Source organism: Drosophila hydei, unplaced genomic scaffold, assembly GCF_003285905.1.
Source record: "Drosophila hydei strain 15085-1641.00,03,60 unplaced genomic scaffold, DhydRS2 tig00008134-arrow-pilon, whole genome shotgun sequence".
Taxonomy (NCBI): domain Eukaryota; kingdom Metazoa; phylum Arthropoda; class Insecta; order Diptera; family Drosophilidae; genus Drosophila; species Drosophila hydei.
The window spans coordinates 690,811-713,730 of record NW_022045843.1 but is presented as its reverse complement, the minus strand read 5'-3'; the positions used below and the strand labels follow the sequence as shown (position 1 = coordinate 713,730).

At 36.3% G+C, this 22,920-nt stretch overlaps 1 protein-coding gene across 3 annotated transcripts in view; it reads left to right on the top strand.

Moving 5' to 3' along the window:
* Positions 1-22,920, top strand: part of LOC111603831 — a 43,246-nt gene that overhangs the window by 10,964 nt on the left and 9,362 nt on the right. Inside the window, exon 1 of one of the 3 annotated variants that reach the window (XM_023321594.2) lies at positions 9,353-9,803. The exons of the other annotated variants lie outside the window; for them this stretch is intronic. Within the exon in view, the coding sequence (XP_023177362.2) occupies positions 9,801-9,803 (3 nt within the window). The 5' untranslated portion in view covers positions 9,353-9,800. Of the gene's footprint in view, positions 1-9,352; positions 9,804-22,920 lie in introns of those variants that run through there. 3 annotated transcript variants of the gene reach the window in all.

Here is a 22,920-nt window from a genome sequence, read left to right as displayed (position 1 = left end):
CACGGCACAGGTGGCTCAGCTTTGGATTTCTAGCACGGTTCGAAGGCTTGCAGCCACCCTCGATGTCAGATTTGTTGAAAAGTTTATCAACTAATAATGCAACCCCCTGGAAAGTGCTCAAGTCTCAAGTGAGCCGCACCAGCGAGGGTGGCATAGAAAGTTTTTAATTGACTGCAGCTGATTGTAGAATTGAAGAGCTGCAATTTTGTATATAATAGTGGAATTTTTTAGATTTCTTATATAATATTAATAATAATAATATTTTAATATAATATAGTATTGATCGAAATATCTATAAAAACTATATACTATAAATAATAGTATATAAAATTTGTACTACAGTACAGTACAGTAGTGTAAGTAGAGTAGAAAAGTAAAAACTATATTTTTATAGATATTTTGATATATTCTTAAATATGGAAACCTCCAATCTGATCTTAATTACGGAGAGCTTTAGGTTTATGAATGTAAAAACTTGATGAATGCAAACTGAAAATATAAACGTACATGATATTGAATGTCATCTTATAACTAAAGTGATTTTTGCGTGAACTCTTTTAAATATATTCAAATAGACGCATAAATGTATAGGATATACCGTATATAACCTATTCTAATATGAATTGTATGAGTTACACTAATGACCTCGGTTTGCTTACTTCATTCAGAAATGCTCAAATTACCATAAATTTACTTTTATCTATATACCTTGTATTATATATACGTATCCGGTATATATTTATTTTTGTAAATATATCTGGTATTCTATATACATATGACATATATCCAAAAGATCCAAAAGATATATCTAATCATAAACCCTAGTCATAATCTAAAAAAGTTAGTTGACATAGAGTCTTGGAAGCTCTATAGTTACTTTGCTGTTGTAACTGCGGACCGAAAACAAACATTGTCCCCTCTATATATTCTAGCTAGAATTATCAGAGCATACGATTTGAGGAACCCTCGTATATATATTAAACAAATTAAATCGTCTCAGAAACTAAAAGTCGATTCGCTTTGAAAGCTGCACAGAGTTTTGCATTGTTTGGCGAATGTCAGGGGTAGGAAACAGCGGTAGCTTGTGGACTGGGGGAGGCAGGTTGGGCAGATGAGGTAGCTGAGTTAGCTGGGAGAGATGAGGTGGGGGCCATAGTTATGAAAAGGCGTCATAGAGTATGTCAAGTCAAATATGTGCGCTATCCGCTATCTAGATTAACGGCAACTGTACAGATTTGAAATTCAAATCCCGAACTGTTGAAAGCGTCGCGTATTTGAATTTTCCCTTTGTGCGATGGCGGCGGCGACGAGGCCTTTGCCTAAAGTTAGGCAAATGTATTTACATTTTAGAAAAACGCACAAAGATACTTTTTAGTGGCAAATGCAGGGTGGCGGCAGCGGCCGTCGTAGTCGAGGCCGGTCTCTAGATGTTTACCCTGAGATATGGCATACGTAACGTCAATTGCGACGCACCAAAAAGAAACAACTGAAAAGGGGGAACTTTGGCTATAGCCGAGGGATAGCCGAAGCAATAATCATAATACATATGCACAGGCACAGATACGGATACAGATACATAGACGCAGATACAGATAGAATGCGACAGCAGCAGAGCAAAAATAATATTAATGAGCAAGTTTTTGATTACGCGGCCATTAGCCGAACTCGTGAGTTTTTGAATTTGAATTCAAAATTCGGGAAATCAACAGAGCCAGAGCCAGAGCCAGAGCCAGAGGCTGTGGCTGTGGCTGCTGGTGGCAAGGGACAGGCGACAAGGGCGTCTTTTGTATACGCGTTGCGTATTGTTTCATTGATGCGATTCGGTTTTATTGTCTACATTTTATTTATTTTCATTTCTTTTTGTTGATTCTCTTTGCGCATTTTGCTGCAATCATCTCTCGCCAGATGTAGTCGGTACGCGAAATCCGAGTCCCGATCTCAAGTTCTGGGCTAACTGATTGGTAGAATCTGTTGCAGCACAGCGACACCCTCGACCTGCGCTGAGGGTTGCTCCGGGGGGTTGCTTCAATCTAACATTAATGTAACGGCACATTAAAGCGCTGCAAAAGGATGTGCGAATTGGTCTGGGCGTCTGGGCGCAAAGTGGGCGTTACTTCTATGCATGCTATAAGCAAATTATCATATTGGCAGATTGAGTTGTTGCGCACGACCGAACAACGAGGGGAACATCATTAACAATGTATGTAACTACAAAGCAAGTGAGAGTGCTTTAGTCGGCAGTACATGACTAGCAATTACCCTTACTAAATGCGAATCTAAACCAAGTCAGGGGTGGCTGGCTCTGAGAAAATAATTCTTATTCATGTTTGATATCGTTTTTAAATGATTTCAAACTATGTCTGACTACTTAAGTTGTACGTAACCAAAGCAAGTAAGAGTGCTTTAATAGGGAGTACATGACTAGCAATTATCCTTACTCAAAGAGAAACTAAACTAAGTCTTGCAGTTTGATATCGATTTGAAACATCTAAGGACTTGAGTTTCCAATTGAAGTTTCTGATATCAAGTAGCTCAATAGATAGGGCGCTAGATTAGATCAAATGTCTGTCTAATCTATTGCCAGTGCCACACAGTTCAGCGAAAACATTAACCCCTTTTGGACTGGCTAAGGAGCACATGAAATAAAAGGCGAATGGAACATAACTGGAAGCTAGGCAAGCAGAAAAATTTAATTTGGAATAGATGGCGTTACTTAGGATTGTCATTAGTAGTATTTATTGCGTTTTGCTTTCAGTAGAATGTGGCCCCAGCTGGCAAATTAGTCAGCGCTGTTCAATTGAAAATTTATACGCTCCAAATTTGTCTCTTCTTCTCTTATCTATACTAAATTCTTGGGAAGCTGTTTGCGCTTTACTTCGTCTATATACATGTGTATGTATTTGTATTTGAATTGTTGACATTGATGATGTCAACAATGTATAAATAAATGCGCTGCCTTATTAAGAAATATCTTAGCAGTTAAGCTTGACAAGTTTAAATAAATTATATTTTTTGGATTTACTTCGAAACATTTCGAGCAACATATGTAGTGCTCAGTACAGTTTAGTGCAGTGGATGAGTAAAAGAGTTGTCGAATGACTAAGTCATTAGTCAGCTAAACTTGGAAGATGGGGGCTGGGAGTATGGATTTAGCATTGATAGCTATGATTATAATGATAATGATAATGATAATGATAATGATAATGATAATGATAATGATAATGATAATGATAATGATAATGATAATGATAATGACAATGACAATGACAATGACAATGACAATGACAATGACAATGATAATGATAATGATAATGATAATGATAATGATAATGATAATGATAATGATAATGATAATGATAATGATAATGATAATGATAATGATAATGATAATGATAATGATAATGATAATGATAATGATAATGATAATGATAATGATAATGATTATGATAATGATAATGACAATGACAATGACAATGACAATGACAATGACAATGACAATGACAATGACAATGACAATGACAATGACAATGATAATGATAATGATAATGATAATGATAATGATAATGATAATGATAATGATAATGATAAAGATAATGATAATGATAATGATAATGATAATGATAATGATAATGATGATGATGATGATGATGATGATGATGATGATGATAATAATGATGATGATGATGATAATAATGATAATGATAATTATAATGATAATGATAATGATAATGATAATGATAATGAAAATGAAAATGATAATGATAATGATAATGATAATGACAATGACAATGACAATGATGATGATAATGATAATGATAATGATAATGATAATAATAATAATATTAATATTAATATTAATATTAATATGAATAATAATCATAATAAGAATAAGAATAATAATAAGAATAATAATAATATTAATGATTATAATAATGAGGATTTGAATTGATAACTGGCTAATAATAATGCTAATGAACAATACAAATACTACTATTTAGGATATGTCTCTATATTTTGTTTACCTTCGCATTTCTTTATAATCTAATATCATGCAGATCTAATGTATCTTTTCTTCACAATGTAGAATCTTCCTTAAGATATTGTATCTACTTTAAGGTTAGTTTTTTCACACAGTTTTCGTATATGATTTGTCATAGGATTGTGTTTTGTCTATTCTGTACTTTACCTACTAAGTGGTAATAAATCCACCCTTCAAAAACTCACATGTGACTTTGAATGCTGTCCATCTCTCTGCCGTTGCATTCTCTGCTATGATAATTAATTTTCCAGCTTCGATATCAGTTTATCTGTAGAAATTCTATACAAACTCATAAGCTGCACCCCTAAAAAAGAGCAATGAGCGAACAATGAAAGATTTTTAAATGGAATTCCGTATTTAATCCTCACTATGTCGTACCTTTCACACAGGCACAGGCACACAGATACAAAGATATGCTCTTAACTAAGCCAGCCTTAGACTTGGTACTGCTGCTGTTGTTGTAATTCATCACCTACAAATCAATCATTTTGACGAACCTAGTCGTCGGGCACTAAAACGATGAAGAAAAGATATATAGAAAAGCGAGAGAGACGCATGCGTATAAAATGTAAAAAGCAATGCACACAATAGATCAACGCTATCAAAGAACAGAGCCGGGACCGGGACTGGGATTGGGACTGCGACCGGTATAGAGATCGAGGCCGAGCCCTGACATGGCCTGGCCATAGAGCGCATATACTCTTAGCCGCAAACGCTGACCTTTTAACACAACATCGCAGCGAGATGGAAGCCTGTCTGAACTAATTGTCCGGCAGTTTTCGAGTTTCGTTTCTTGTCAGCCTTTGCGCATGCGCATGAAACATGTTCATAGATAGACCTTATAGATTGATATTTGTGTACCTAGGTGTGTGTGTATGTGTGTGCGTGTGTGCATTGCATTGGCACTTAATTTGTTGTTCTTGTCTGCAGCGTTGGTGTGAGATTACGCATTTTCCATATGATCGCACAGAGTAGTAAGCTCTTTGATACCCTGTAATTTGGATATGCAGCTGTGGCTTATTGAAATGAAAAAGACTTAGGATTAAATAGGGATATATAAGTAGCTGTATACATATATATAAAAATCAAGAAAAAAGAAGAATTTCTATTTACTTTATTGAGCTAAATAAATAATATAATGAAATAAATTATTATATGATAAAATAAAATATAATATGGTATAATATGTTATGATAAAATAGGATACAATCCTTACGCTTTTTTGCTTGTTAATTTTAAATGCAAATATATCTTATAATAAATAGACCAACTTTTTATATTATCATATTTTATATTATATATATCATTTCTTAAGTATAACCATTAAAAGTTCTTAGCAAACCTGGATTATTATAGATGCTCAGATCCCTAATTTGCATAATTATTAAACAAAATGCAACAACCTGATCGTTTACTAGCCGCCTCATGTGATTTCGCATCTGTAGTTTAAGTTTTAAAAAGTCTCAAGTACATTTGTAATGCCAAATAGATCACGTAACATGTGTCACGTAGATAATATTATTATTACAACTACAGCAAGACAACTATAAACGATATTAGGTAAAACATATGCTGATCGTAGACAAATATAAAAGGCATTAATAAACACGAAACCTATTTGAAGATTTGTTTAAAAAATAAACTCAACATCACGTAGTTCAGAACTTGAGAATAAATTTCTCCAGAAATTTTACAAAATATATATAATATAGATTGAGCACTACTGGAGTGAACTGTGAAAGTTTATATATAGCTAGGGTATCACTTCAGTCTATAAGCATAAATTTAGTCACTTCTTGCCTTGCCTTCTTCCAGCTACTTTGACGAACTGCTCTTTGGTCCGGTGATCCTTTAGAATTCCGTTTCTGTTGTCTTGTCTTGGCTTAGTTTACAATGTTCTTTTGATTAGGCTGCGGACAGTCGTTGGAGGTGGCCTGGGTACGTGATTGGTATTATTCATCACTTGTCCTGTGCGCCTATCTGCACTGTGCTTATCAGAATTTGTTTAGGCATTTCGTATGTTGTTTTTTTGTCTGTTGTCTGCTGCTTCTTCTACCTTTTCGTGCGATGTTTAATTTAAATTTTAAGTATGTATGTCTTTCAGGTAGTCAAGGGATCGAGTAGATTGTGCGCGAGTTGCTTATCTAAAACAGGTAGAATCTATTTTAATGGAAATTCATTTATTTAGTTGTTTGGCAGCAGCAGCAGCAGTGGCAGGAACTCGTAAAACGTGTTCAGTCTGCCAAGGAGCGTACAACAATTAAAAAATTTATAATTGAATTTATGGCAATTTTGTACGGCTGCATAGAAATTATGAATAGCTTTTGGCAAATGCACAAAATATTTGCAGGACTTCTAGCCAAGCTTGCCTCCCCAACCCAACCCAAAAACGAGCCAACGGGCAACAATTTTTAGGGCCAACACCCAAAAAACTTTGGATCCCTTACAATGCAGTCGATAAGTATGGCATAAGTACAATTCATTCGACTCGACAAACATACTTACAGTCAGTCAGTCAGGCAGGCAGGCGGACGGGCAGGCGGGCAGGTGGGTGGCCCGGGCCATACGACTCAAGAGCCTCCCCATCCACACCAAACCAAAGCAACCCAACCGAACCCAACTCAACGCAACGCAACCAGCAAGACAAACTCAGAAACGGACCCGGGACTCATTGTCGGTCCCTGCTCGGGCGCACAGCTGTTCGAGAGAAAATAGTCATTGTAATAAGAAAATTTTGATTTCATTTTTAGTATTTGTATAAAATTTAATAACGCCGCACAAGATGGCTGACTGACTGACTGACTGGCTGGCTGGCTGGCTGGCTTGCTTGCTTGCTAGCTTGTTGTTGCTGCGGCTGCCAAAGTTGAGCAGCGGCAGTGGCAGCGACGCTGAAGTCGACGCTGACGTTGCTGTCGCAGTCGCAGTTGCTGCCGCTGTCGCCGTCGCTGACGCTCGCCGAAGGGTGTGCAAGCGGGCAACTAAAACGCTTAAAACACACAATCTCGTTTGGGTTCGGTCGGGATTTCGGGGTTACGCTTAAACTCTAAGTACATTTTAACTTAACTGCCTTTTTTTGTGTTAGTTGCGACGACGTCGTCGTCGTCGCAGTCCGATGGCAGCGACAGAGGGAGAGAGAGAGAGAGCATGGCGAATTGTAAGGCAAGAAGGCAAACCAAAAGGATGATGATGAGGATGATGATTGAGGGCCGAATAAGAGCTTCAGAATGAGCATGAACAAGACTGTGGGGAATGGAAGGAAGCAGTAGATGGGCAAGGGGAAGGGGCGGAGGCTGGCACTGGTGGAAAGGGTGGCTGCGACTGCTGGTGGTAGTTTGAGATTTCTAACTGTGTGCGCAGCACAATTATAAATTTTTGGAATTGTTGTAATTTAGTTTTGTTTGTTTGCCTGTTTGTTATGTTAGAATGTAGTACTTATATTTCTCTCAATGTATATATGTCTGCTTGTGTGTGTGTATGTATGTATGTATGTATGTATATATGTGTGTATGCTGTGCACAAGTGTGAGCCGTCTGCTGGGCAAAACTTGCCTAGGCTGCGGCTGCTGATTATTACGATAAAGCATAATGATTACAGTTTTAGTAGCTTTCATTTTGCGAGTGAGAGTGGGAGAGCGAGAGGGCCACTGCCGCATGCATGAGCGAGAGAGAATGCCTTGTAATTGTTGTTCAGCTCAAAGCAGCAGTTGAACTTTTTCTTGTTCTTATTGCTGTATTTGATGGGATGGGATTTGGTTGGATTGTGTTGGACTGGGGAGGGTTGCTGCTGCTGCTGCGTTTCATGTACCATGGGCTGATGGCGGCGGAGAGGGGTGTTCAGGGAGTTAACGGCATTGGCTTGCACTTGATTAATTGCGATTTATGCGCTGCGCTGCGGCTTATATGCGATATATGTTAGACTTTTGTGTAATTATGGATAGCTGTAGCAATAACGGCTGAAAGTCGGTTCACATCATGAGGGTTAGTTACTCAACGCAGCGCGATTGAAATGTGTGTGAGAGCTAAAAAGGACACTTTATAGCGACGATTATATTTTAGGATAGAGAATAATGAAACAAAGTGCACACAATTCTACTTACTTAGGGGTGCCAAAGCCCGCACTCTAGTACGCTCAAACTTATGCTATATGTTAAATATACATATGTATGTACGTATATATGTTTGCATTTGAATTTGTGCAGCTGCGATTTTAAAAATCTATTCCCACAAGTAAATAATGTAAAACGAGATCAGTGCAAAAATTCTTAGCTGCAGAGCAAACGTCATTGCCTTGCCATAAATGTAAAAATTGTTTGCATATTTCGCTTGGAAGTGATTGTGGGTGCAGAAGAGTAGAGTGTGCAACGAGTCGCAGGGCGAGGTGCACGCTTGTTCTTATTCCTACTACAAGCTTACATATGTATGCATACATACGTATATTTTTGCCTTTTTGTTTTGCTTGGCTCATTTGGCAAGCAACACCAATGTGCACACCCACTCATAAGCACATGCACACTTGCACGCACACAAGCAGCGTAACTCAGCGTCTGCAAGAGCGCAATAACCATACAAGTGTATGTGTGTGCATGCCAAAAGAGAGACTGAGCAAGAAAGAGAGAGCGTGCCTTGGCTAGACAAAAGTTGGCAATGGTCCAAGCGTCGGCATTGCAAAGTACGTTAAAATTCAAGCTAAACAATCGCCGCTATTGTCATTACTTTTGGCCCACATTCAAATGGCCAAGAGAGAGCACAGCAGCAAAGAGCACTGCACATTTGCCAATGTTCTCTTTGCGCACAACGTAGATTCCCTTTAGAGATGAGAGCCAAACCTATGAACGATAGCATTCGATATATCTTGTTAATGCTTAACAAATTATGCTGCAATAGCAACTTCACAAACACACCAAAACCAAGAATAACCGAGAGACACGCTCTCAGCTCTAGTTCCATGCTCCGTTTCCTTTGCTGTCGCTGTCGCTGTCGCTGCTACCGCTGGCACAGTATATTGTTGTTGTTGTGATTCCAGAGAACGAGAACTTCGTGTGTAGCACGTCGCATTGTCGGCTTTTGTTCGTGCTCTTTGCCTTCGGTTCGTCGTTGTTGTCGGTCTGCGTCTTCGGCTGCTCTTGTATATGAATGTGTTTGTGTGCGTTTGTAATTGATTTTATTAGTTTTTGGTTTTTGTTGTGTTTGCTGCTGTCGACGCTAGTTGACGCGACGCTGCTGTCGGCGCTGCCGATGGCGTCGCTGTCGCTGCGAGCAGCGTTGATGAATTTTAAAAAATTTTGAATTGCCCGCCCTTTAGTCATTGACTAAACGTGCAGCAGTGCGAACACGAGCGCGCGCAGCGGCATACCCGGCTTCGGCTTATTGTTGCATACTCTATAATAATTTATATATATATAAATATCCAGTCAATACAACAATTTCAATGTAAACTAAACATAACGCTGACATTATATGTACATATATCGGCAATTGTAATTAGCGCTAAACTAAATTTGTTTATTATTCGGCACGCGCGCAACGGACAGACAATTTGAACAAAGTGATAAAAACAACTATAATAATAATAATAATAACAACAACAAAAACAACGACAAGAAATCAAATAAAATTTGCAGCAGCTGCAACGTGCAAACATTTGAATATGTGCTAAAAGTGAAGAATTATAAAATACATATCTAAAATAAATCTAATAAACATTGCAACTAGAATTCTTGCTGGGATTATAAACGTGGATAATATAACAAAGCCGATACAAAATGGTAAATAACCCAACAATTCCTACAAATATGGACTTAAGAATCAACAATAATACCTATATTTATTCGTATATATAGTACACCAGCAACTGACTAGAATTTGTGATTCAGCGTCGCTAATTTCTATTTTATTGACAAAAAGAAAAAAAGAAAAAAAAATATTTCGCTTCGAGTAGACGAGGGGCGCTCCTTAGTCTTAGTCATTAAAGCAAAGTGTTAACTGAACAAGCCAAAGTATATGATATATACCCATGTATTATACAGCCATTAGTATAGCTGTCTATGTGTGTGTGTGTGTGCGAGTGTGTGTGTGCTATATTATAAACAATTTTATGGCTCTGTCGCACGCATTCCCGCCCTCCCATACGCCATGGCGTACATATAAATCGCTTTAATCTCTGCATATTAATTTTTATTATTGGCATCTTATAATTTCCGGCGATTTCGATTAAGCACAAAACTATATAAGGAGCTGTGATTTAAGCATACACATATTTTTCAGATATTTTTATTTTGCTCGAAATCATTTTAATAAAGTGCAAGTGACGTCTAAAGAACTTCCGCTCCCAGTGCAAACTATGCAGCCATACACTGAGCGAAATTACCGTAACATTCACATTCAATTGATTTGAGCTGCCTGAGAAGGGGACTCATAGAAATTATATGGAAAGGCATGTCATTTAGAATGAGATAATCGAAAAATAGATTTCAGTTTGGAATGTAGGTGTTAGACTAACTAGGGATTGGCCCATACAAGGCGCTAATCTTAGTTGAAAAACAACATTTGGTATAGTTGTTAATATTCTAAATACATATAGCCTAGACTGCATTATAAAAAAAGACTTGTTCTCTTCTGATACTATGATATACCTAAAGCTCTCTAGGAACTATTGTTCTAACTAAGTTTTTCTATAAAACGTTTTCGTAATGATATTTTTTAGAGTTACCTTTTTTAGTATTTAATTTCTGAACTTCTCTAAATGTGATTTATAATATATAATAACGTAAATTATAAATTGTAGGGTATATTTGCAGTCGTATATTTTTCTAGTTTATCTCTTAATTTTCTCCAATTTTTCTCTCAATTCGCCTGCAATTCTCTTTTTAGCCACAAGTTATCTGCCTCAATATTCAATATATCGCATATAAAAATATATTTGATTTTTTAGCCAAACAGTCTTAGATCTCTTGGAGATGTATGTGTTTATATATGGGTGCATGTATGTGTATGTGTGCATATTACTTGCAGTTGCATTGGGAAATCGCATAATTTCATTTTGGTTAGTTTACAAACGCATTTCAAATCGATTTCAATAATTCATTTCGGATAGTTTTAGCTTTTCTCAAATCTCTCTAAGTGTGTGTGTGTGTGTGTTGGACAAATATTCGCAATTTTGGCTCAATAGATAGAAATATATTTGGCACATTAAGAACACACGAAGAGCTAGCCAAAATACAACTCATAAGAAATTATTATGATTATGATGTTGTTATAATTAGAGAAGAACAACAAGAAATATGAAAGACGAAGAAGAAGAAGCAGAAGCAGCACGACTGAAAAACGATTCATAATTATTCAAAAATTGACTTTAAACAGCCGCCGCAGTCGCAATCGCAATCGCAGCGGTCCACGCTGAAGATCTCACATACAGCCATAGCCCTACCCCCAAACCCCCGTCGCCAACCCCCATACATACGTACACATATCTTTAGCTATAAAGATTTTAGTTATGGTTTAGGCAAACATCTTCTGGCCGCTGCTATTTATAGTATCTGTGCTCTATCTCAACTACAGCTACAGCTACAGCTACATCACCGAATTACACTTAAAAGTGCTTAATCACAGGCAACATTTACACAAATCATAATTCTGTAGCCCCCCCGAATATGAGCGAGTACCAGATGAATATCTATGTATATGCACAGCTCGATACATACGGACTTGGCCCAATCCATAATGCCCATTTGCAGGCAGGGCGCTCGCGCGCTCCTCTTTCAAGTTGTTCGTTATTCGATTTGTTTCTTAGGTATTCTAATTCAACCCCCTCCAGCCCCCATGCCCATGCCCATGCCCACATTCGATCAAATTTGTTTTCATTAAAAGGAAACGAAATGTGGCTGGTGTTTCTTCTTTCTACGGATTCGACAAAAATGCGCCACAATTAAAGGCCGCAATGTATGTTTTAAATCAACGGCCACTCAAAATGCCGCCGGTTGCTGCTGGTGGTGGCGGTGGTGGCGGGGCACTGAATCTGAATTTGAATTTCAATTTGATTTGAAATAGACGCATTTTATTTATTAATTGCCATATTTAACATATGTTTGTGCAGCGCAACAACTAAAAGTACAGTTTGATCATAATAAACGAGCTGTTTAGGCACTTATTTGCTTAAACTGTTTGCGAATTACAAGGGGGAAACCTATAGGGTTGAGGTGGTCGGATTTGGCAGCCTTTTGACATGGATAAGCTGTGTATTGATCTATATATCTATATTTTACATATGTCGTTAGACCATAGGCAATAACTAGCTTGAACTGCTTGGGAATTACTTGAAATTATTATTTGAAAAACGAATTTGCCTAGAGCAAAGCTAGTGCTCAATTAGGAGTAGTGCAGTACTATATATATGTATAAAATATATATAAAATATATGTATTCCTGCATATTTAGAACATATATACATATTATCTATATGATATAGTCTAGCTAGAGTTTCTTAAAAGTCGTTAGATTTGTGCTTGATAAAATTGGCCATGAATAAATCATGAATATTTATGAATATACATTCAAGTTGTATGTATATTGATCTTTATATTTATATTTACACATACATATGTAGATATATAACGCTCATTGCTTTAACTGATTGCGAATTACAATAACAAATCGAAAGCCTGCGATTCTGCTAGTTACAAATCGCACTTCAAATTCTGGCTATGACATACAAGTGCTGAATATTTAATCATATTTTGTATATATACATAGACACACATATATCTGTCATATATACCATATTCTGTACAAGTTGCTCTGCGAGACTTACAAGCGAAATCCGTAAGAAACTGAGTTCGTGTGTCGCAAACCCTGTTAGAATTTTCAAATAGTTCACGTTATAGCAGAAATGTGCGCTAAATATGCCATAAATACATATATGTTTAGCTTTGCATATGCTCTATAAGTATATCTTGACACTGTGATTCATACGGCGGGCATCTGAATGCAAAGGGCTCCAAATACAAATGCCTTTCAACATGAGCACTTTAGGCCACATACCTAAGCTATAAGTCAATGTATATCATATTTTAATTTATAAAAGAACCTATAATGAGTCTGGGTGCGAGTCTCAGTCTGAGTCCGAATCGGAATCTGAATCTGAGTCTGAGTGTGCGTATGTGTCAATAAATAAACTAATTGTTTATTTCATTTGCTGGCTTTTTAAATATTTATAAGCAGCGCACAATAAATAAGCCAACTTATTTTTCAACGCCCAAATACGCTTTGCTTTCAATTCTCCATTCCGAAAGGCATTCACATTTTTATGGCACTTGGAAATTAAGTAGTCAGAAATCAGAGAGGGAGGGAGAGAGAGAGATATGGATATATTGCATATTAAAAATAAATTCTTATAATTGACATATATATATATATATATATATATATATATATATTTCATATATCTATTGGACAAATGTGTGCAGCGATAGATGATTATTGCCTGCTCAGCTCAGCTGTTGAATCGCAAATCTATGTTTATCTCAGCATCTTTATCTTTAGATATTTGGTTGCTATGCCATAAAGGAAATCAATCCATATATGTCTATAGTACCTTATGCATATGCATCATAGATAGAGTTATTCAACCCTTTGGTGATTCATTCATGTAGATCTGAACATCTAGTTCTCACATAAAATAGATTTCTTTAAAGACTTTCAAATATTTAACTAAAATTCAGTTTATATTTCTCAAAACTTTCTAAAACTCTTTTAATTTAAGAATTTCAAAATATCTTAACCATTAATAAGTTAAAAAATATTGAAATTTTAAGTTCCAAGAGTTCAAAAAATTTTTGAGAAATTTTTTAAATTTTTTCTATTACAAAATATATATTTAAAAAATGATTAAACAAACAATTTCTTATTTTCATTAACTAAAACCATAAATTGTTAGTTTAACAAATTTTAAATATGTTATTTAATGATTATTAAGTTAAAACTAACACACAAAACCATTTGTCACTAGCCATAAACAAATGGGAAATATTTTAATTTGAATGCTTTTTAATGGCATAATTCTGAATAATTCCGCTGATGATATAAGAACGCGCTTCTAAAACATTTCTCATTTCTAAGGTAATTTGATTTTTTTAGTATGGTAATTAAATGAATTAGTTGGGACTAAAGCTAGATACATTTTCGTGGCACACAGTACAGCACAGTGCCTCTCGCCCTCGCTCTCGCTCTCTCTCTCTAGGTCTATCATAAAATGTCGAATGCAAATTCGTTCCATCACTCAAATTGTAGTTTTTCCGACAACTATTTGAGAGCGAGAAAAACGAATTAAATGTTAAACGTAAAATGTAAAGAAATGTGAGCCTGGCCAGAGACAATGCGTGCCAGTCACTCAGTCAGTATGTCCATCAAGCCATCAATCCATCAGTCAGTCAGTCAGTCATTCAAGTGCGACAGGCTATATGAGTGAGTCACTCAGCTCTATAGCTATCTATTGGCATCCTTTATATGCATAACTGTATGTGTGTGTGTGTGTGAGTGTGTGTGTGTTTCTCTTTTTCTTTGATTCAGACAACAAAGAACCAAATGCCAAGTTGAGTTTTTTTGTTTGTTTGTATTGTTCGTGCTCACATTTAAGCCATGGCCCATTGCAACAAACTATTGTAACGGCAATGCTTGACTAGAAAATATCCTAACCTCGAACAATTGTAACTGCTTGAAGTGCAAATTTTAGATAGCAGAAGCTGCGACTACAAATTGCTGAACAGTTCCTATAATCGATTCTAAAATATATATTTATGAGATTATGGAAAACTTTAGAAATTGAGAAAGTAAGGCTAACAAAATAATGAACTCGTTTTACATAAGTTATAGCAGAATATTTATTTCAAATAACAATTCTCTAACAACTAAAGTCTTTCAGATAGACCCTAACTAGAGGAACATAGCTAAAGCCACTCTAGATACACTTCACACACTTTGCTTAATTTACAGGGTATATGCGCCTTGGCGCAAGTCATTAGACACCCAGCCTACTCAGTTTCTCACAATTACAGGGTATAAGAAACACACTTAACCAATCAATCATTGCACGTGTTTTATTTCATTTGTATTTTTTATTGTTTTTTCCGTTGATTAGATCGCTCCATTAAAATATTTGGAAAACTTGAACAAATCAGTCAGTTTAAGCCCCCGTAATTAAATATTAATTAAAACATTGCGCAAAACTACAACACAACAAGAACAAGAAGAAGCAGAAGTAGCTGAAGAAGAAGCAGCACAATAATCATAATAAAATTCCTGACAATTTCCACAAAGTCTTCGCTGTGCTTCGTCACCCAAAAGTCGCCTCAATTAAAGGCGATTTAAATTTATAGATACGCTTGGGGAGGGGCCGGAGAGGGCTGTACGAGCAGTTAGCCAATGCAGTAGCTGCCAGCGATATATAAAATGGCTTAATTAATTTTAATTATTTTCAATGAGCGACTATGAAATGAAAATTTCTTTCAAGGCGCAACTAAAACTTGCGGCAAGCTAACCCCGCCCTGCCCTCAGATGGAAACTGAATTTGTATTTGATAAAAGCAGCAATTAAGCAATGAATTAATGACTAAACATATGGGACACCCTATCTAATGGGTTCTACGGGCACCCGCTTGCCCCTTTGTGCTGCGCCAATTGGCCAATTGAGCCGCCGCTTAACCCGCTCCTGTTGCCACAGTTCGTTCGTTTCTTGTTTTCGGGGGTAACACGAAAATTTGTTTTCCCAATGTTTACGTTTCATGTGGCCGCCAGTTGGCTGCATATGCGGGCTGCTGCAACTGAGTGAGGCACGCGCACCCCAACCCCTGCCCCAAATTAATTTATTTGTGTGCAACATGCAAAGCAATTGACAACAGCAAACCAATCGCAGTTAGACACAGAAATCAAAATGAAAATTCCATTTTTTCTTAGCCATAAGTAAAGCTCTTGATGTGACCATAAATCTGCAAGAAACCCATTCACTCACAGGTACCACACAGGTAACGCCCTCAAGTTGTCAGCGCTACGGCATCAAGAGCAAAAGAGAGCGCAAGCGAGTGAGACGCCTGCGACAGCAAGTTTTGACAAATTGACAAGAACTATTAATCAAATGGTTAAAAATACTAATAGATACCAAAGTATATGTATTAAAATGATATCAAGAGTGCCCATAATTGAATCCATTTATAACCAAAAATTAACTTGAACTTCACTATCTAATGCCCAATGTTTATTTAGCATTTATATATATATATAATATATATGTATACAGTTGCGTTCATAAAAATAGTAGTGCGCTACCCAAAACATAAACCATATGAATAAAATGAATGAATGAAAAGATGTCCACTTTTTGTTGAGAATAAATAAATCCCTTTACTTTTTGGTCAGAATTAATTTGTTTTTGGCAATAAAAAATCGATTGTTCATAAAAATAGTAGTGCTGAGCAGTTTAAAGAAAATAGCAATAATAAATATAGGTGTAATGAATTATGTTATATTTGAAATACATTTATATATACACAGGTACCATTAGCTTAGGTCTTTCATGAGCTTTAAGGTTCATACTCGCATGTCTTAAGTCAGATCTTATATCAAATCTGAATATATTTCATATATACAAACACAGCTCGAATGCCCATAAAGACACGAGTCAAGAAAATATTAAAATATTCAATTAAATTAAATTGTAGTTCTATAGGTATGCGATACATTAAGATATTAGTTCACTATAACTAAATCCAGTATCAATCTTAAAATGAAAAATCTTTAGTTTACAAAACTTTTCCCAGCTAAAACTCAACTGAAATTCCGCTGCGCCTTCTGAACTCCTCCTATCTTAACTCCTTACAAATCTTACAACAATTTGAGCTAACATTAAATCGCATATTTAAGCATATTAAATAACTTCAATTTGACTAGACATATTACGTTTTACTTTTAATTTGTTTTCATTACATAAAATTATATTTTGTAAATTCCATAAAATCCTATTGTAAACGCCTTAAGTTTTATAATTTCATGCGAATTTGCAATGTCAGAATGTTTTTTCATACTTCTTATTCACATTTCAAGTTCCCAGCCCCTGTTGCCGTACATACACATACACATGGACATATGTGCATGTATGTATATATCTACTATATGTGACGATCTTAAAGTTTCTAACCCTGACTGGCCAATTAATAGGAAAAAATATTTTGCGTCTCTCGCTCAATGCCACTGCCCGGGCTATAGATTCATAATGGAGTATATGTATTTATGCGACAGACTGTGGAATCCAGTTAGTCAGCTGGCCATATGGAGCGCAAGGGGTTGTCAGCTTTGTTGTTGTTGTTCCTTTGAATCGAAATGTCTGCGTGCACTTAATAAAATAGGATTAACATTTTATAGTTGCATTGTGACTGTGTGTGCGTGTATGTGTGTGTGTGAATATAAAATTTCGACAACTGCGCATTGCTGCCTTTTTTTCTTTTGAAGTCGCTTTTTGACTGCGAACCATAGTCTTTGTAGCGAGGCAAGCATAAATACAACCAGTTACTGGAATGATGACAGCTGCGAGGACTGATAAAGAGGCGTTGCCTCCAAATAAGTCCTGCGCAGCTTAAATATAATATATTACAATATTTGAAATTAATTTTAAGCGAAAATAATCCACTGATAAACCACAAACCGGCTCGATTGTGGTGCAAAAATTGGTTTAAAATATATTTAAAAATATTTGAAAATGTTGCCTAGGCGAATGGGTAAAGAGAACTAAATAAAGAAAAAGTTAAGATCGAAATATCTAGGAAAAGCATTGTGAACAGGTTCTCCAGTTTAACTAACCAGCTGTACATAAGAACTATTAATATAGATCAAAGTAAAACAAGCTTGTCTAATCAAATAATGCTACAAATGAAGCAACAATTAGAATTTCCCATTTCGAAACTGGCTTATGCGCTAGCAAATGGTTTTCTAATGCTTTCAATCTCATATTTTCTATTAACTATAAAAGGTAGGGTTAGAAAACAATAGATAACACAGGGAACCGGTTCGCAAGTGGTTCAGTGACGCCTTGACGCCTGCAGGACTTCAGTTAAAATCCACAGCTAAATCAATTTTACAACTTTGGTGGATTGGAAACCGGTTTGTCTAATGTCATAATTGAGGCTTGAATTGAGCGTGCTTCGAGTATCTTCCCATGAATGCATCCGTAAGATACTTTTCGGGCATAACTTATGCATCAACGCGTACAATTTCGAGCATAAATCGCGCGCTGTCACCCAGCGACTTGCCTTTTGTCATCATCATCCTAATCATCATCAACATCGTCGTCATCATCGGCTGCCCAGCTAGCTACAGCATTTTTTGATATCGTCTACTCCGTCTCAGCGCTGCGTCTCTTTTCGTTCCTTTTTTTTTTGCTTCTTTTACTGTTTCTCTCTCTTTAGCCGTCGTTAAAATATTTTTGGGTGTGTTCTGTATTTTAATAGCGCTGCGAGCCGCGTGCGCATTGCCACTTCCTTTCGTATCTCACACACACCCGCACACACACACACACACACGCCTGTTTGTTTAATTTCTTTCGAATTTGTCAAAAAAGTAACATGATTTCAGTTTTGACTTACTCAAAGTCTGACCGTACATTAGACGCGTTTCTCGGCTAATCCGGCGTGCGACTCACTTTGAATTATTAAAACCTAATCTTGATTGTATAAGCGTATAGCTCTCCCCATACGATTCGAGTTACAGTCTTTTTTCTGTTTCTGTTTCTTTTGATATATAAGTCGTGGGGGTATTTTTTTTTATAATATGTCTCGCCGTTGCGATCGCACGAACTCTTCTTCTCAGGTATGTGAGGCATTTCGTCAGTTATCTGCCATAATAACTCCCCCACCTTGAGAGGTGCACATAAATCTGAGCTTCGACTGCGACTTCTACTTTTGCCGTTTCTTCTCTTCTTCTCTCTGCCGCTTTTTAAATTTTAGTCTCAATTTTAGGATTAAAAATGTCGTCAGCATTTTTTAAGCTGAATTCAGTTCTTGCCTCACATCATTTGGCATTGAACACACACACCCAATCTATACTACATCTATATATATATATGTATGAAGATATATATCTCAATTCATTTACTTATTGGCCTTTCTGACAGTTGATTTGGGTTTTCGTTTCGCCCAACTATTCATCATTTGAATGCGTTTTTGATTTATTCTGGCCCTGTTGCTACTAGATGTTCCAATTAAGCTTTGCACTCAGCTCGCGCGCATTTTGCATTAATTTTGTGTAGAAAAGTTACCCCCTGATCAGTCACCCACCGAGTGCAAGCAGCCAAATCAACTAATAGCAACAACAAAATAATAATTTATTAAAATTTAAAGCGCATGACTTTCAGAGCAAATGGCACAGAAATAACAACAACAACAACCACAACAGCAACAACTAGCAAAATAAATTGCTATGATTCATGCGTCACACTTGCGCATAATAACTGGGAGAGGGCTAAAAACTGAACACTGCCAAACAAAATATTAGTTTCAATATGCTACACACGACTAAAAAATACCTCGCAGAAAAATTTAACAACTTAATTTAGTCAAACTCCAAACTCAGCAGCGGCAAGCTAACAATTTAAGTAAGGTTCAGATTTTTTTTTTAAATATTTAATTAAACATAACAAATATACCCGTTTCTGACTCACTTGGTGCAGGTATCAGAAACTTAAGGAGCACAAGGCAAAAGCCAGGCAACAAAAGTTAGCGGCGCATGGAAAGAAAGAAACTCAAGGCGCAAGGCGTATGATGGCGACGCCGACGCAGACGCTAACGTCAACGTCGCCGATGGCGCAGACAGAAACGCAAACGCAGGCGCAAACGCAGGCGCAGCTGATGTTGGCGTTGGCGTTTGGCATCAGCTGCTGTTTGGCAGTTGCCCAGTTGTCAGCTCGCTTTTCGGTATCTGCGGAGATTTGTTGCCCCTTGTGGCATTGTTGCCAGGCGGCTGGCGGCTGGCTGCGGCTGGCTGCGGCTAGATTCTGGATACTCTCTGTGGGCACCTCTCCAGGTGTGCGCCACAAAAATGCTGCAAGCTGTGTGTCCCAAAAACTCGCGCAATTTGTTGCATGTTATTCGAGGTGTTTGTTGCTGTTCTTGTTGTTGCTTGTTTGTTTGAGTTGAAAAATATTTTTGTGAATTTCGATTTCCAGCCCAACGGAGCGAGCCAATGCCGTGCTAGAATCGGGCCAACAGAACGCGCATTGATTGTCTAATGACAACCTAATTGAGGCTATCTATCACCTGGTACTTAGTTTAGTCGAGTTTAAAGTGAGCGCCCTAAGCTCGGCACCTTCATAACCGATGCAATTAGCAATTAAATTTCCGTTGACCTAATGCCCAGGAAAGTCTTTTCGACTTATTTGTCAATTACAATTACGACTTGGCTGGCCACCAGCACCTATGCGGCTATCCGTAGATAAATACAATTATGTGGGCTAGGTGCTTTATTTGTTGACAGTTAAATGGAAAACCGAAAATCACTCGCATGACTTTAATTACAATTTAATATTTATTTAGTTCGATAAGCGGCACAATTATTGTATAACATACGAAGTATTCAGATATAACTACACCTAGTCACACACACGCACACACCTTTGTTGATTGTCTTCGAATTGTTGTGCAAATTTATTTAACAAGTCGCTGATACCAGCAAGAACTTGGCGTTTATACGCTTTACTGCCTAATTAAAATTTAAACCTTGTTTATATTTAAATGCAATTTCAACAACTTCCACAACAAGCTGATAATCTAGCTTAAAGCTAAAACAAATTGGGAATTCTAAATGAAATTTGACTATGCTCGGCCTAATTATACTCATATATACAGCACTTAATGGGTGTTAAAGCTACCCAGGCAGAACCCAGTTCATGGCGCAAGCCCCGCATAGAGCATAGAACAAAGAGCACAAAGGCAGGCGTCACATTGTCAAGGGGGGGCTTTTCTTCTGTGTCATTTTATCAGCTCTGTGGCCAATTGCCTAGAATTAGTTAACACATTCGTTTTGCTGTTATTCTGCTGCTGCTTCTTCTTATTCTTCTTGTTGCTCATAATTAAACAATTTGTATTTTATGCCATTTGAGGGCGCGCATTTAAATTAAAATTTTCTTTGGCTTTTAGCCGCCGCCTGATAAGCCATAAAAAACACGCCTAAATCAACAATTAAATTGCGTTTCCGAGAAACCCACAAAAAAAGAGGCAAAGAAACAACAACGGAACGTATGTAAGAGACTTATAGATACAAAGTGTATCTGTTAGATACATTTGCAAAAGATTTTTGCAACAAGTCCCAGCAGCTGCTGCTGCAATGTGTTGCGGCATGAGAAATGAGCATTAGAAAGATTCTAACAAAAAAATTCAAATGATTTTTCTGTTTTTTTTTTTTGGGATTAGTTTTGAATAGACAAAGTTAAGCCGAAATGCGTACGTGCAAAGTTATAAAGAACAACGACAACAATAAGAACAACAACAGCAACAACAACAATTGCTGTTCGTCACAGGGCGAAGCAACGTGAGCGACAACAACAACAATGCAAAGGCCAAACGTTAGTGCAGCAAAGAAAAGACACAAAGAACCACATTGATGAAGGTGTGTGTGTGTGTGTGTGTGTGTGTGCTGCCTCAGTGCATGTGCGTGTCCACTTTTTCATTAAAATGATTTTGCATCCAACTTGCATTTCAATTAATCCATTGCATAACTCAAGAACTTCGCAAAGAATTAGAGCAAAAGCAACAACCGAGCGAAGCTTGAGTTATTTAAATATATACAAATGGCCTTTATATATATTTATTTTATAATTTAAATTATTATATATTATAAATTAATATATATTAATATGTATATTATAAATTAATATACACATTTTATATTTACTTCTGTCTTTAAAAAATAGGTATTTAAATATATATAGAAAGGAAATGCTTAAATATTGAAATAAAACAGATTTCTCAATGCAAATAGCTTAAAATATTTCTTATATATTTTTTATATAACTAATATCTTATAAGAAAAATATATACATATACTTAACACCAAAGGAAATAGCTTAAATATTTTTTATATAATTAATATCTTATATTTGAAATATTTGTAAATATATTAAAAAGTATATCCTTTAAGAAATGTGATTTTTACTTCATATTTCATATTGTGGCACTGCTGTTCCATATATAAAATGTATTTTATAAGTATAAAATCTGCATGTATAAATACAATTTATATAAATTTTTTAAACGTACCTTTTTATTTGAAATAAGATAAATTTTCAATTTAAATTGATTTAAATTCTGGCCCTTGGGAAACAACAAAAGTAGAAGCAGAAGCTGTGAAAATTGAAGCTGAAATTTTTTAAAACTATTTAGTTGAGATTAAATAATGTGGAAATTCTTGAAATATCAGAAATGTAAGTCAAGAAACACTAATTTCATATATAGCTCAATTCAATTTCTAAATTTTATGTTATGATTCTCGTCAGAGCTGAAAGTTGTAAAGTGAATCCAGCTAGCTTAGAAACTGGGAAGAAAGTCATCGATTCAAGCTATATTGGACAACTGGAGAAAAAGAACTTAATAAACTGAAATCTTTTAGTTGTATATGATTTTTAAAGTTAATAATAAAATGCAATCATTTTTGCTACAATTGTGAAATAATTCTCAAAAATCTCTCGCAAAATTGGAAGACTCAAATCTATTTTCTTAAAATTGTTGTGGAAAAAGTTGCTCAAAGTGTGTCTTGGTGATTATGGCTGCTTACTAATTGAAGCAGTTCGATCGACATGCACACACACACGCACACTGAGAGAAAAGTGTGCTGTGTGCGCATTAAGATCAGA